The sequence below is a fragment of the Penicillium canescens genome (assembly GCF_028828765.1).
Source record: "Penicillium canescens strain IBT 15451 chromosome Unknown utg000010l_segment0_segment0, whole genome shotgun sequence".
Lineage (NCBI taxonomy): Eukaryota > Fungi > Ascomycota > Eurotiomycetes > Eurotiales > Aspergillaceae > Penicillium > Penicillium canescens.
In genome coordinates, this window is record NW_026703972.1 from 2666033 (window position 1) to 2682965 (window position 16933).

General features: G+C 48.7%; 3 protein-coding genes across 3 annotated transcripts; 2 read left to right on the forward strand and 1 right to left on the reverse strand.

Moving 5' to 3' along the window:
- Positions 1-810: 810 nt before the first annotated feature.
- N7446_012478 (uncharacterized protein) lies at positions 811-1020 on the forward strand (the record flags this gene model as incomplete). Its single annotated transcript, XM_058521220.1, has 1 exon — positions 811-1020. One exon carries the CDS (start codon positions 811-813, stop codon positions 1018-1020), a length of 210 nt encoding a protein of 69 aa, XP_058366586.1.
- A 9539-nt stretch (positions 1021-10559) lies between these two features.
- On the reverse strand, positions 10560-10931 carry N7446_012479 (uncharacterized protein; the record flags this gene model as incomplete). The annotated part of the gene is made up of 1 exon (XM_058521221.1): positions 10560-10931. The coding sequence occupies one exon, from the start codon at positions 10929-10931 to the stop codon at positions 10560-10562; it is 372 nt and encodes a 123-aa protein (XP_058366587.1).
- A 4381-nt stretch (positions 10932-15312) lies between these two features.
- Positions 15313-16585, forward strand: N7446_012480 (uncharacterized protein; the record flags this gene model as incomplete). The annotated part of the gene is made up of 2 exons (XM_058521222.1): positions 15313-15536; positions 15580-16585. 2 exons carry the CDS (start codon positions 15313-15315, stop codon positions 16583-16585), a joined length of 1230 nt encoding a protein of 409 aa, XP_058366588.1.
- Positions 16586-16933: the final 348 nt, after the last annotated feature.

Below are 16933 nucleotides of genomic sequence, written 5' to 3' on the forward strand. Positions count from 1 at the left end.
AAGCAACTTACGAAGGATACGTTGTCAAATAAGTGACACCCTCTCGAAGCATCTTACGGTGGGAAATATAACAAGCGCTGGACAATCACGGTTTCAGTTAGCTATACGTCCGCTGGTAGAAGACACGGACACTTCTACGATGTGGAGTTCGATTTCATTATCTCACATTCACCCTTGTCTGTCCATGCCATTTCTTGATCCACAAGTCTTTGTGCAGAATATAGTGGGAAACTGGGGAAATGGGAACTCTGAGCGTTCTAACTCCGTAGCTCGCCAGTTCTCAGTGTGACTATAGGCATGGTGTCTGAAGGCTTGCCTCGGGATTCTTCGCCTTTGACCCAAGCTTTGATTGTCAGCGATGCTATAGGGCTTTCCAACGGGTTTTTGCCTTTTTCGTTTGTCTCTAAATGAAACTCTTTCGTCACCGCTGGTGTTCTATCTCGCCGTGAAGGGCGGATCGAAATTAGTTTCGCCCTTTGTTCCCCCGGGTGTTTGCTTCTGTGGCAACTGTTCATTCGCCTTTGCCAATTCGGATCCAATCAATATAGTGGCTTCCTGTTTCCAGTATTCGCCTCTCATGTATTTTCGGTGGTCTTAATCTTTGCTCCAACCTAAGCAAGGTTCGATTCATCCGTGAACGGAAAATGCCTTTTATTAATACTTCATGCCCCATATGCCAGCTCTCAACTAGATACCTCGTAATATGGATTTTGCCACACTGAGATACATAAGGTATATGGTCTGTGGGATTTCTGGGTCAAACTTCAAACCATTCATTCGGATGAATATTTGACAACAGATCCAACGAAAATGGAGGAGCTCCAAGACCGACTTGACTACCACTTCAAATCCATTCCATTGTTAGAAGAGGCTTTGCATCCAGCTGATACGCGTCCGCTGCAAGGCAACAAGCGTCTGGCGCTCATTGGAGACTCCGTTCTGTCCACTTTACTTCTGGACGAATGGTACGATAGTGGAGATACCATCGGCAAGTTGGACTGTGGAATCGCTAATTTGTAATAATTCTGACTAGACACAGAAGGTGGGGATTACATACTGCGAAAGAATGCTTGTAACAAACATTTGAGCTGCAAAGGTGAGGCGTGTGAGCTGGACGATTTTATAACCGGCCAACGGGCACAAAAGGGCGAGATCACTAATGGCACTCGTGCAACGACGGCGGAAGCCATTCTTGACGCTGTTTGGATTGATCCAGGAATGAAAATTTGAGCTGTCGATGTTCCTATGATTTGGTGACTTCGTTTGTGTGTTGTATTCCTTCCTATCTCTTCTTTCATCTATTTCATAGGCAATCCTGGATTGTTCCGCAACCGGTGACAGGTAAACGGAGGCGTGATATAAAATGCGGTAGTTCCATTCAGAAGTTACTCGTGACGGATATATCCAACTGCTCCTGCTGTGTCAATGAGCGATTAAGTTAAAAACAGCGAGAAATGTAGCCATTGGAGGTATTTCGTGCTGCCAGAACCGAGTCGTTGAATTAGGTGGCACCAAAATCTCCGGTGCAGTTAAGCTGTGTCCAGGCAATTAGTTGAAATGGAGCAAAAAGCATCTAAAAGTCGTCAGCGAAGCCGCGAGGAGGAATATTCTATTTACTACGTTGATGGCAGGCTGAACATCAAGTCCAGGTCTCGGCGCAGCCGCTACAGCCGTAGCTATAGCTAGAGTGATCATTGCGGCTAGTATCATGGTTTGCATGCTTAGCAAACGAGGACCTGCGGACGACCAGGTTAGGGGGCTGCCCGGTTTATATCGGGGCGGTAATGACGTCAGTGAGGGCAATGACCGGTCGGTCGGTCGATCGGTGAACAGGGACTTTGAGCAAATAATAATACCAACTTCTTTCCGCAGGCAAAGAAGCCGAGGACCGATAGTACAGAATTTCGGTTGGCTGATGGAAGATTATAATCAGTTATCCTACGTGTTCTGGCGCTTTGTGAGCCTCAAAAAGTTGCGGTCCAACCGGGTTTCCAACCGGCCGATAACAAGCAAAGCCGAGCGGTGTCGTTTGCATATTGTGGAAAGACATTGTTCACTTCCAGGTCAAAATATAGCTTCACGCTTAACCACCTATACATGCATTTTTGTGTTCCAAGGATGTAATATGATTCGCGTGCGATCAATAATATCGCTTGAGGTAAAGCGGAAATGCTTCCATGGGCCAATGATGTCTACCTCGCTCTACATTCTCCCGTATACTTTATAACCAGTGCCATTTGAGGCTTACTTACTTCTGAAAGCCTTCAATCGATCTCTGGGCGCACATGAATATGAATTGGTTGATTGGCACTAAACTGTGGATAGATGCAAGGTATGAGGAGCTCATGATCTATTTGTTTCAGATACTAATAATGTGCTGAGCAATAGAGCTAAAAGATCTTTTCATCCCTCAAAATCTTCCCGAAAAGTAGGCAGCTCTGTGCCTCCTGTGGAGTATGCTGAATCTACAGGACGAAATGCACACACCAGCCTACCCGAGATCGGCACACTTCGCTGCCAGCTTTGCCATGGCCCTCGATCGTCTTTCTATCATGTCAAGCACCGAGGAGATCCATTAATGTTCCCTGGAGAAGGGATCTGCTCGAGAAGGCGGACCGGCTGTGCGGCGAACAAGGCCAGGCTCCCAGCTTTCCATGGTGCCCTCCCTGTGATACATGAACTGCCGGCGGAAGATACAGTTACCAATGAGCTGAAAATTCAACCATTGTGCTGAGACCGCGTCAATCGAAGAGGCCTCCACTAGAGGCAGGCACAGCGGATTCGACGCGCGGCGGATTTGACTGAGGCGGTGAAACCAACCTATGCTATTAGGGCGCAGAATGACGCTGGTAGAAGTTCATAGTTCGGTGACTGTGATCGTAGGCTTTCAGTGCCCCTGTGCCAATCTATTTTCCACACACTTCGAGTGGTTGCTCATTTCGACTTTTCCAGTTTGCGTATCGTTTTCTTTGGGCAATGGATACTGTAGCTTTCGGCTGTCCGTTGGCAATCGTCGTACTTGGTGGATAAGCTTATCCTCCCCTGCCCCTGAGGCTTGGTGTGCTGGAGCTTGGCAGTCTACTGCAGACTTGACGCTGCCAGAAAAATCTTCGTCACCATCCGGTGCAGGGCTCATATCGGGGTCGAGAACGATCAGCTGGAGATTTCTCCCAGCGTGTGGCTGTACAGCTTTCGTCACAGCCTCACTTATTGACGGACCTGCACATACTGTATGGGCTGTTAGCATGGTAGCCGCAATGTTGCGCCTTTTCAACGAGCGATGATGGTAGGATGTTGGACTGGGGACACTCACCCGCTACAGCTATAGCTCCGCATCGGTTATCGAGATGCCGTGCAACTTCTTCCTCGATCTTGATAGAGCCAAAAAAGTAACAAAGCATTGCGTTATGCTCGTAGGAAAGGTTTTCCTGGGGGCTTGACTGAGTACGCGGGCAGTAGATGCTGAATCGCAAAATCTGAAGCACGGTCAGATCACAGCGCCCAGGATGAGCTGCACTAGCAAAAAGCTCACCTTGAACGATCTCCAGTCGCGATTGAAAAGGTCTTGCATCCATTTATTTACCCATTGAGGATTTTCTGTCAGAACTTCAGTCAGCAAAGGTGGCTTTCAGACTTCAAAGTACTTGTCGGGGATAAAAACATGCCATCTTTGCCAACCTGTCGCTTCCAGAGAACCTCTAGTTTTCGCACCATCACTTCACGCTTGCGGCTGGCCTCCACCAACATCTCAATATATGAAAGCGCTCGGAAAAACCCAATGTCCTCTACCACGAAGAGGATGGTACCGAACCGATAGAAATCCAGCGGGTGTCCGTAGGGTCCGAGTATGATGGCCGACTGCTTGGCTGGAGATCTCAGTGCTTCGTGGTACAGCTTTCGTGCAAGCCCGGGTCGAGACTCTGCTACCATACGGACTATTCTTTGAGTTGGTCCATCTTCCCAGAATGCAATATAAAACCGAGGAAGTTGAAAGAATGCGCGAAAGCCGGCTCGTGGCATCCAAAGCTGCACATACTGGCCAGGGCGAATCGCTCGGTTGAGGGGTAGCTCTATGTCAAGCCAAAGGAAATGGCTCACAGAGTTCATGACTACCTCATTTCGGGAAGATTTCCAGGGCTTCTGATCCCATGCGGCCATTATGCAGACAACAACGCTAATGAAAACCCACAGGCAGATAGCGCCTACCAGGTACCACCGATAGAGTGTCTGTTGCTCCACGAGATGGTATATCAGCGCGCCAATCGCCGTTGCTGCAAGAAGGTAGTGACATTTCATCGCAAACTGCGGATGTCGCCGTTGGACCGGCGCACAAGTTACCGGTATCACGAGAACGAGAGCACAACCGGCCTATATTGGATGTGATGTTAGTCTGCACAATACGCACACTTAGCCATGGGATATCTTTGACTTACGGCTATTGGAACAATGTGTCGTGAGTTTGCTAAGTTCATCGTTCTGGTGACAGTAACGAGTAGCGAACAGTGTAACAGAGAGAGGAGCACACAAATGCGACCTACCCAGCGATGGAACCACGCGAGCATTTGGCGGTCCACGTGGAGTAGATCCGCGGAAAAACCAAAGCTGATACCGGTGCACAGGGGCACAATGTTGATGACCGCCATAGAGCCAGCCCTTTTCTGTGCTTCCGCCCAAGAATGAGCTCGAAGCCGGAGGCCAACAATGTTCCCCGCTATCATGACGGCCAGGATTAGCGCTTGCCGGTAGTTGGAGATGTCCAGCCAATGCATGTATCTTGGCAGGTGGATGAAGGCAAACCGTCTCCAAGGAACTAGTATTTTCGATCGGAAACGGCGACGGCAGAACACATGGCGTCCTGTCCACGCCCAGCGCCACACATCTCGCGTAAACCAATAGATCAAGCAAATTGCTATAGTTATGGCCACTGAAATGGCGTACATGTTAGGGAGAGAGGCATCAGCAATCCATTGATACCACTTTGACCCGATTGGGGCCATTCTTTTGGCTGTTGGCCTACGGGAAGTTCACTTGTTCTTATAGAGACGCCTGAGTGTTGTGTTATATCCATTGTTTTTCTAGCAATGTCTTTGGATTTGTGGTCGTAGGTAATAAGATGGTTGTGGTTTCTTCCGGCACATTCTGGCGGGCTCTAGCGAACTATTACACGGTTGGTTTTCCACGCAATCCCGCAGCAAAATGATATTTGTGTCCAACATACAAAATTGAGAATTGTCTCCTCCGATATCTGATCTGGTGACCGGTCATGGCATCATAATCCTTCTTTCTTTCTCGCGAGTAACGATATTGCTGGTTATACTGAATACCTCACAGTGTGATCTAGGTAGGCCTCTGAGGTTGCTCTTCATCGGGCGGCTCCGGGTACTGCTGCCTCATCTTTGCCAGTTGAGACTTCAGTTGGTTGTTCTTCAACTCTAGGACGCAAGTTTCTTGCTGAAGTATCTTGATATGTTCAAACAAAGACCGATTTTGCTCCTCCAAACTGGCTTTTTCATTTGCGAGAGCCCGCAGCATGTTCTCGTGGTTTCGCAGCATCAGAATTGCCTGTTTGTGTCCATGCTGCATTCTCGACATTTCAGCACGTATGCTCGTAATGATGCCCTCAACTCTTTGAGTTGGATGTTGTCTGCCTGAGCCGACGTTAGCTAGGGCTGTCATTATCTTTGACCCCGGCGACTGACCTCGATGAACGTTCGAAATTGGAAAGGTGCTCTGGAAGGCCACTGGTCTCCCCTGTGGAGGCATTTTGGTCTTTTCTGGTCGCTAAAACGGTTTATCATTTCCGATAATTGAATGGTAGGTTTGAAAGTTTCAAGTCTTTGCGGCCATGGTCTCTATTTAACTGTTTTTGGAGGGTACAGCTTTGCTGACGTCCTACAATACATCCGGTATCATTTGATTTGGCATCACCTACTCTGAATGCTAAGGTACTCTCGCTCCTGGGATCGTGATACTTGCTCCTAGGGCCCAGTAATTGGATTCAGGAGATTCCGTCAGGCTAGCAGAGGACCCAATAGTGTCTAAACAACGTGTCTACATACTTTCCAGGCATCAGGCATTTATCTGTAGGAGGCCTGTGGGTATGCCGGCCATGAAATCGTATGGGACGCTAGCTGGCATTCTGATAGCTTAGCAGGCCTTGAGACCGCATCTTATAATCTACTGTGTCTCTGGCTCTGTGTCTAACGCCCTGTGGTCTGCGTCATCAAGCCCTAGGGAGCAGGCGGCTTAGCATGGAAGTAATTTTGCTTGCGCTGTTTCAACATAAGATCATGTTCTATTTACAGACTCAATTATTACCACAAATTGACCAACTGCCAGTACATCTGTTGGGACGAGGCGCAAGTGTTCATACCGAGCTGATAGGGATAGAAACTGTTGTTTGCGGGTCCCAATCCGGGTACTCGGAGTGGAATACCAGGCTTTGGGGTTTTCGACGGCGCGAACGGTCTTTCACAGCGACCTTGATATCGCGAGAGCTGGCAGCCTCAATGTAAGGAATTCCCTGTCTTGCCTTCCAACAGTCATCTTTCGACATTGGATCCTTAACGTTCCACTCGATGCCAAATTCCATTCCCGCAAATTCAAGCCCGATTAGATGTGGTTGTAGATACCGATGTGTGCTTGAGCCAAAAAGATCAAAAACTTTGACATCTAAGTACTCTCCAGAGACCTTGCATGGTGAGGGCTCTATGCTCTTGATCTGTCTAATAAGATTATTTTCGAGAAGCTCTTCTCCGGTAATCAGCGCTTCTATACGCTCCCGCCTAGAGAATAATGACAAGGCATGATAACAGTGTCTGAGACGTCGGATCTCCTCGACACTTTTCTCAAAGTTGTCGGGGATCGCAAAAATGCACACCTCGAGCTGAGTTTGATGTGAGGGCTTCCCCTTGTAGTAATCCTCGGACTTGAAGATTCGGTCACTCAATCGAACGGTGTCCGGGCCGATGATCAGAATCTGACATTTGTCATGGAACCAAGGCTCAAACAGTCGCAAGTGGTTTCCCTCGTTGCATAGCTGAATATTCCCGGACCGCAGCTTTTCGTTTTCCTCTTCGAGCTGCTGGATATCTGTATGTTTGGAAACGCAAGACTCCCACAAACACCGAATGCACCCCACCAGACGTGCTGCCCGAAATGCAAGCTCGGTATCTTCTCCTTCAATTTGCTTCAAGACCTCGAGTACGGGTCGGAAGGGCTCTACAGCCAAAGTCTGCTTCTCTATGTCGCGGGTTTGGGTCTGTCTGGTCAGCGTGGTCCTGTCTGTTCATATCTTATTCTTACCGGCAGCGGGGTTGCAATACCGAGAAGCGGGGGCTCCTCAATTGAAGTTTGCTGTGTGTATAGCGGTACCTCTCCTTGTGTATCCGTCATTTCTGGTGTTTTGCTAGGATTCTCCATGGCTGATAGTGGTTCTCTGTCATAGAGCCAGCGTCCCTTTATACTATGACTTTGCTCACTCTGCTGTAAATGGTGGGACATGAACGTAGTCCCTCAGCTACTTTGACTTCAACCGGTTTTCACCGTTCAATCCATATTCCGTCCCTAAAGCTACTTTTTTCTGGTCCCACCGCCAAGGCTTTAGTGGGGAGGGATTATTGAGCAAGCCGCATCAAAATGAGGGCTGCAGTGTTATTTCATCTGAATATGCCGCCATATAGTACAATGAACATTACGGTCTGCCGTTCAACGGTCCATGCGTAGAATGTGACCACACGTGGTAGAATAAAAGATTATCCTAAAGCATTTCTCCCTTACCACTCTGAAAATCGAATCAACGAAAGCAACACAAAGAGGGTAGAGTCCAAAACTCATGAATGAGCAGCTCCCCCAGAAACGCACGGCCATCCACTTATAAGAGTGAAAACCCCCCAGGCCAAAAGAGTTCACGCAACAAAGCCTAATCTGTACTGTACGTTTATACGGGTGTCGTCGCAACCACGATGCCAAACCTTCCATGGAAAATCCTCAACCGCATTATCCGGTCTTTGGACCCTTGCCAAGCAAAGAAAGAGGCAAATGCATTATCTTTCATTGACGAAGATGAATCCCATCGCCTCTGGAGGACGATATTCAAAGATGAAGCCTGGGTTAAAATGGCTCTTAGCTGCGGTTCCGATCCTGTACTCATTGGGGCTAACCTCCGAACTGTTACAAATTCGTGCCAGGCAAAGAAAGGAGGGAAACCGCTCTACATAGTGCTGCGGGCGAACGACTGGTCTGGTGAGACCTTCTATGCCGGCGTTGCGTCCTTGCGTCGAAGTCTACGAACAGATCATCGCTATGACGAAAAGAATCACGAAGTGACTTTGCCAAAGCTCAGCTGGTATAATACAGCTAACAAGAAGATCACGGTTCCTAAAATCAAACTCAATATCAAAGACATAGTCTTCGGAGCGGAGATAATGGAGTTGAAGGGCAAAACCACCCGAAAATTGTTTGAACAGAATCCCCTTCGATCGAACTTCTGCTTTTACTCGAGTGGAAATATTTGCACGCTAGCAAGTCCAAACGTTGTTGGGGTGGGAGGATCAATCTCCCGGCGAGGTGCTCTTACACCCATTTGCGTGTTGAACCTCCCGTCCTCTAGGTATCAGGGAAAGACATGGCAGTTCACTATTGAAACACCGGGGTGTCCACCCGTCAAGCCAATCCTGAAAGACGGTTACTAATTTGTGTCCTTCCAATGGTGGGAGCACGATGGTTCTAAGCAACGAGTTCCGACATCAGTCGCTCTTACTGACCTGGGATAAAACTTTTATTCTTTTATATTGTCACTCTGATTAAATAGGAGAGATGTTCTCGGAAGGCTATGCGAAGCTAGTGTATCTTCGTCTATTTTCTACCAATCAAATCCTACCGTAGTTCTCTGGTGAGCCAAGTTCCTTCCATAAGTGGCATTAAAAGGTCTATTGAGAATGGCGTAGCTCACTCAGGTGGTATAGAGAGATAACTATTGTAAAAGCACCAATTGAAGAGAACACTTGAGTATACTGGTCCGCCTGTGGAGGAGAGTCCTATGTGGCTTGAAATAAGAGCGTACTACAGAAAAGTCATATGGCATTCCGAGATAAATCTAATAGGAGTGGTACTGGGATGAGAGATTGCTTTTGTGTCTATTATAGAGCTATATAGAGTATCCTGGAAGTGGTAACATGAAAGGACGTTGACAACAGACTATTTTCAGCTCGTTTCAGGAGTGAGGGTCACTTGGAAGGCAGAAAATAAGAGATTTCTTTCGAGAGGGCTTGGCTCATGTGAAAATCCTCTTGAGAGGGAATCACTCACAGTAGGGCCTGCTGAAGAGCACAGGTGACACAGAATGCTACACGTCATATGGACTGGTTCTTCGTACCGCTTCTCTTCTAGTCCAATCATTCTAGGCCCAGTGCAGTCCTGAGATGGTTTAGAGGTGACCATGGGTTGCGGCCGGCGGTTAAGCCGGACGCTGTTCAGTGAGGATTGATTTCATTGGATCATCAGCTTGCTGTAGCAGCGGGTCTCTGCAGTTCTTTCCGACAGAGGGTTAGCCTATTCGGGACTACCGACTCCGCCATCTTTGTGTCATTGATCCGTTGCTCAGTCCTGAACAAGCTTTTGACGGCTCAAAGATATCGCAAGAAGCAGCTCGTATGGAATCATTTCTTGATACCTATTCGATTCCGTTTGTTTTGAAGCTTCCACAGTCACATGGAATGGGAACATTCATCGTGCGCTGTGAAGATAGCCGCACGCGGGCAAAAAAATTGCTAGCTCCACAACTACCAGTAATGCTCGCACGCATCAACCAAGAAAGCTATTCTCACAATCCATGCTCCCTGGTGCTACAGCGCTATATTGCTTGGAAAGTTGTCGCCATTTTGCTGTTTGTTACAACTCAAGCACGCCCAGGATTCATAGCTTGCTGCAAGCAGACTATGAGTACCAAGGGAGATTGGATTGGAGCTTCCATCTCGTATCGAGATCAGGCAGACCTAAAACAGGAGTATGTTGGGATTATCGACAAGGCTGCTGGACTCTTGCACCAAGAGGGTTACCATGGGCCTGCCGGAATCGATGTAATCACTGATAGACTGGGAGACTAATTCATTGTTGATCTCAACGTTCGCATGACGGGATCGTTTTGTCTTGGACAATTTAGTGGACATTTCACAGGGCGAGGTCTATTCGCAGCATGGATGGAAAAAGCATTTTTCCGTACTGGCAAAATGACGTTATGAACCTTGGCGTGAATTTGTGAATAACTGTTCAGGTGTAACATTATGGACGTCATGTGGTGGTGGATTGGAAATAAAGTCTGATCTACCATCTCTATACTTTTGCGTACATGTGTACCTAGACGGGGAATATGTATTTGTGGAGCTGAGTGTCCAGTGCGTAATCATTCGCTATATCTTCTAAGTGGATATGAATTCAGTCTGTACTACGGCTGTGTCACTGCAGTACTGTAAACCAAAAGTTTTCTCTATTGGTTGAAGGCTCGACGTTTCAGGGAATTGTTCGTCCACCAGATCCTATAGGATGGAACAAGAACAACGCTAGCTCCTTCTGCGTTCTGTTCCTTTCTTTGCTGGTGGGTTCTGCCGGTGCGGCATGGGCCGCAGACGTTGCATCCATTCCTGTCGGGTTTCCTCCACGGCAATGGCTTTCTCGTGTTCCAGCACGTGCCCAGAAATATCACCATGTGCACCAAACGCGGTAAGTGGCGTCCACCACGTCGCTGGTTTCAAGCATCTCTGCTGAAGCCGCAGTCGAAGCGTCGGCTGGTCTCGCTGCAAGGTTGATTTAGCCGGGCTGTTGACACCCTTAGGCTTCAGCGACGGTCGCGTGTTAGGGCGGCGACCAAGTAAGGGCATGGCGTCGAGTTCGTCCACCACGCGGCGCGTTGGCTGCCGAGAGATGGCAGGCATTATTTCGGACAATGCGAGAGATGATGGTTCGACTGGGGCTCCCGATGCTATTTATCGTCACCATGACCTTACGTTCCCATAAAGTATTCCTTGGCACGTTCAACGCATGTCCCTAATCTGTCATACCTCACTTTACAGCTCGTAGGAGGATGAAGATTGTAGTTGGCGGCACGGCCCATACTTGGGCGGCGTAAGAAAGTTGATCGTACGCTCTTCCGAGTTTCGCTTCACCATCCCACAGTGTCGTACGGTCAGATGATAGATTGCATCTTGGGAGCTTTACTTCCCCTTACGCTCTCTAATTGACGGTCAATAAAGGGCGTAATAGTCACTTTGAAACCGGGTGCAATTATCTGATGATTGGAAATACAACATGGCGGTGCAAAGACACAACGACCGAGAGACATGCAAACGGGTAGTCCATGTATAGGGCGGGCGAAAATCGGACTTGAACGGTTGATAAGTCGCGTTTAAATTGAGGGGTAAGTGTTCATTGGGTGCAAACCATCAGAAGCTGGAGAGCCACTGGGCCTCACGTAGACCTCGCCAAACGCGGGTTTGGGGCGGGTTGTCGCTTTCTCCTACCCGCCCACGGGTAACCCGCGCGGGTTTTGGCCTTCATGAACCCGCCCGTGGGTTCTTGGCGGGTACCCGTGGGTTACCCATATAACCCACCAAAATGCATAATAAGTGAACAAAAGTGTATTAGTCAGTAGTGGTAATATTGGTAATTTAATTTTGTCACAACTTTATATGGGAGATACCGTCTCATGAAATGTCTCACCACCTCAATAATATATATATTATATATGTACAGGCAATTGTCCAGCCAGAGCGCGCTCTCCGAACACTTTTGCATCCCAGCGTTGGCACTAAGAACATCCATCGACCCTTATTGATATCAAGCCTCTCGAGGACACTTTAAGCTATAATATCCAGAAAAATGATTGACCAGCCAGTGAAGAAGCATCCTCGCCATCGTTTTACTGTCGCACGAGTTTTGGGTACCCGTGGGTTTAGGGTACCCGCGGGTTGACGCGACCCACTATCTCATACAAAAAACCACCGCGACGCGTTGGGAAAAAAAATCACTCTGATCCCACGAAAATTCCAATTCTTGGAACTCCAACGAGCTTGAGCTATGAGCATCGAATCTCCAAAAGCCATGTCCTCGCGGTCAATTCATCGGTCTTTGAGCCCCTTGCTCTCCATTGAGCCATCATCAGATGTTTCCATGGACTCGGACTTCCAGTCCTCGGTACGATACTCTCAAAATCGCAGATTAATTCAACAACTCAGAGACGCAAGCACATACTAACCAGTTAGCCTTTCACTGGCTCCCGACGTAGCGTCGATAGTCCCGCTCAACAACCTCCAACGATACTTCGACGCGTCGGACCGGACCGCAGAAAGAACTGGATATTGTACGAGCCTGAACATTCCAGCAGTTTTTTGACTTGGTGGCAAAAAACAGAATATGGTCAAGTGCTGAATGGCGACGGACGGTCTAAAATAAAGTGGTCGATGGAGTCACATTACGCTGAAGTTTGGAAGCATTTCGACCAAGTTGCGGGCATTGAAACTGGCATTCCCAAAGTGATCTGTAGGGCTTGCTTGACCCTACTTGATCATCCACAGCACAAAAAGCACGGCACAAGCGCAATGGGAAAGCACCAGAGATCCAAGTCCTGTCGAAAGGGCCAGAAAAGAACATGCCATCAAGCTCTCGTGTCAAACTCAATCCAGAAAGCCTTCTTGGGAGTACCATCCGGTCCGAACAAGTTCACCACATCGCAGTTCGAGGAGCGGCTGCTGAGGACCATTGCTTGTCTTCGTCTGCCCTTCCAGACCGTTGAAAACCCTGAATTTCAAGCACTCCTCAAGTTCATCCACCTCGGACCGGGAGAGCTAGAAATGCCTTCAGCAAAAACCTTGCGACGACGCCTGCGTGACGCTGTAAGAGGACAACAGGAATCACAGTTGCGAGATCTACCCGAAGACGCCAAAGTTTCACTTGCATTAGATTGTTGGACTAGTCCCTTCCAGCAAGCATTCATGGCAATTACAGTCTACTTCATCGATAGAGATTGGAACTACCGCGAGCTGCTTCTTGGGTTTGAGCCTTTGCATGGACCTCACACAGGAGTCAATTTGAGCGACGTGCTCCTCCAGCTGCTCAGAGAAAGACAGCTATTGGGTCGTATCTTCAGCGTTACCACGGATAATGCAACAAATAATGAAACCCTCATCCGAGCGCTGCAAGAATCACTCATTTCTAGTGGCGCCATCGGCTCGAGAGAATCCATTGTCCGTGTTCCATGCATGGCCCATGTGATTCAGCTTTGCCTCAAGCAGCTGTTGGGGCATATCAGAGCTGCTCCCAAGAATAAAGAAGTGAGAAGTTTTTGGTCCAATTCACAAGCTCTTTGTCTCAGGGACTCAGTGGACCATGGTGAGGTGGCGCATACTCTAGCAAAGGCGAGTCCGTTGATTTCGGACCCGTCATATTTGGACATTGCTGACGGTGCCTCTTCCACAGATTCGGTCCTTTGCAGTTTTTGTCAACGCCAGCCCCCAGCGGCGAGATGCATTCCTGTGCCTCCAATCTGGTGGAATGCGACTTTTCCCGTTGCATGATGTTCAGACCCGCTGGAATTCCACCTTCTTGATGCTTCGACGAGCGCGCCGACTAAGGAATACCATCGACAAATACTGCCGAGACCATGACTATTCACAATTTAAAATCACTGACATTGAATGGCGGCAAATTGACTATCTTGTTCACTTGACGAAGCCGTTCTTTCAGTTCACCATGGCCCTGATGAAGACAAAAGACGTGACAATTCACAGCGTCTTCCTCGTGTACAGGAAGCTACTGGAACACATTGAACGCTCAAATCGAAAATTGAGAAAAAAGACGACCCCCTGGAAGAAGGACATGTATGGAGCGCTGCTTGTCGCGAAGCAGAAGCTGAGAGAATACTACGAAAAGACGTATCGTGATCACGGCTTCCTCTATGGCACGGGGACCCTACTTGCTCCTCAATACAAGCTTTGCGCTTTTGACGACGCAGAGTACTCGCAGTGCCACAGTGAAACTTCCAAAAAATACTGTGAATACCTCAGGACATGTTTCTCGCAATATCAGCAACGGAATCCTGAGATGCTCTTCCGTACCGTGCATCGCCCTTCCTTGCAAGCCTCGGAGTTAGATCGGCTTCTTGGGCCGTCACAAGACGCACAAGTCAACGAAGGGTTCGAGCATGACGAGGTCGATCGATATCTTCGCGAGGGTAAGTATTATCGGGCCGCTGAAGCTTGATGACAGACTAATTCCTCATAGCAACTGTCTCAATTCCTCCCCGCGCATATTGGAAGGAGAACGAGCGTAAATTTCCAGTCCTGTCGCGACTGGCTCGCGATTTGCTCTCGGTCCCTGCTACGGGCGCAGGAGTTGAAAGGCTATTCAACAGCGCACGGGATATCTGCCATTACCGCCGCGGATCCCTCAACGAGACAACCATTCAAGACTTGATGATGTACATGTGCTCGGAAAGATTCACTTTGGAGAGCCGGCAATTGAGTCTTCTGGAAAGTCCAGCGGTTGAGAGGGAGGGCCAGGAAGCCCTCGAAGAAGATGAGGCGTTAAAGGAGACTGAAGACGATATTGCTCCTATCAGCGATGTCGAGGAGAACGATCCCATTGAGGATTCCGAAACAGGTCTCGCCGTCGAAGGGGTAAGTGGAGTAGAAAGCACAGCCTCAGAGGAACTTCCAGCCCATGATCAAGTGCAAGATGCGGCGATGGCTGAAGTGGCCGAAGATGAGGACGACGATGGAGATTTGCTCCCACCTCCGGTCACACGCCTCGGCGATAGGTCTCACAAGAGATCATCCGGTAGGGTAACAGTACCTTCAAGCCGGCTGCAGGGTTACGAGCTGTATTAGTCTATGAATTAAGCTTAATCTGTTTTATTCCTCAAATTTATGTACTCCAAAACTTTAGACCATACTTATACCAGAGCCATACCTTGATATAAATCAAAGATACGGCATTATTTTATGCTAGCTGACAAATCACTCTTTTTTGGCTATCGCGGGTTATATGGGTACCCATTTGGGTCGCGGGTCGGGTTCTCAAAATGAAGACCCGCCCACGGGTCTGCTGACTAAGACCCGACCCAACCCGTGGGGCGGGTTTTCGTGGGCGGGTTTGGGTTGTGGGCGGGTTTTGGCGAGGTCTAGCCTCACGTATCTGGGCTAGAACACGTGACCATCGTTGACTGACTACCCATCTATAAAAGCACCAGCCAATTCCCAGTAATTCGGATATCCAGGGTGCGTCCTAAACCTGTCCGACTCCTCTACATATTCTGCTCTGATGGACCTACCTCCAAGTGATTCTGCTTGCGAGAGCGAAGACTATTTGCCAGGCGAGGTGGAGAAACAGGCGAACGAGCAACTCGAACGCGAATTGCAGTCAATCGAAACATACAAGGATGCTCGGAATTGGGAGCGTCAGATGAGTGTCACACTCACTATCTCTCCGAGTTATGTGCAAAACTGGGATCCTGCTGCTGCATTTCGGGAGTTGTATCAGAACTGGTAAGTGAACCAGGCTGTTCCCGACCACGCTAACGTGAGATAGGAAGGACGCCATCTTGGAACATTTCGAACTAAACCGCCTCGATTTCCAGCCGTACTACGAAGATAAAAGTGGCTGCGTGTCGATCATCGTACCAGACCCTAAGGAACCACATCAGCGTCGTCGGGCCTTGGGATATATCAAATATGATAAGAAAGCAGGTCGCGTCACCTTGGCGAACCCTTGTGCTCAAATTCAGCCAGAGAGTTTGCAGCTTGGGCACACGTCCAAACAAGGCAAAACTAACCTTGCAGGATGTCATGGGGAAGGACTCAAGCTGGCAGCCTTGGTGATGACCCGAAACGGTTACAAGGTGAAGATTGCTGCAAGCAACTGCCACTGGAGATTTTCTTTGCAGGGTCAATCCGGATCGCGCTTTTGTTGCGTGATATGTCCGTCGAAGAAAGCTGATGCCGGCTCCCAGACAGACGCGACTGACGATATGGCTCGGTTGCGTTCTCGCATTGACAGGGACGTCACCATTGAAATCGGCACAATGCGCGACAAAACTGCACAGCCAGTTCCACTTGACGTTTTGATGAAATGGATGGAAACAACGATGGACATCCGCAGTCTCTCTTATCCCTCGCACATTATCGAAACCGAACACGGAGACCTTATTCTGGACCCAAGATTCCAGGGCAAGGTCTACTACCTCAAGGGAATGCTTCTTCCCGCATCTGCTTCCAGGACGTTCAAGTTGGGTTACAATTTCGCAAAAGGGCAGTTCAGTCGGGATAGACAGAGTCTGCTTGACAAGTGTGAAGAAGCTGACATAGTGCGGCGCATATGGGAGACTGCCATTCAAATGCACCAGACGGCCATGCTCCCGATCTACATCAATCTCCTCCGAAACTTCCCTCAAGCGGCCGATGTTGAGTCGGCCGACCAGCTGCTGGAAGAGTCCACGAGGAAACTTATATGGGAGCATCTGCTGAATGAAGCCAATAACAAGAAGTTCTACTACGGCGAGAAATGCCATGTTAAGGTTGGTGGTAAAGATTGCTAGAGTCAGAGTTGCGGTGAAATGACATTGTACAGGGTATTACCATGATCTCCAAAATCCTGAAAAAGGAACCAACCATGCTCCCTGGAATGCTTTGGGATCTTCTGCGCCCAGGCTCAGCAATAAGAACGGCGGAAGAAGAGCAGATCAAGCTGTTCAGGGATGCGGAGCTATGCGCCCCGCCAGAATCGACGTTCGCGGGGGCGATATTGAGAGCTGTGCGCGCATGTATAGCTATGTCCAAACAGACGGAGCACATGACGATACGCCTTGTACAAAGCAACATGGTGGATGTCGATTACTTTTTCGACTCAAAACGCGATACATTGAACATCCACCACGAGTGGTTGC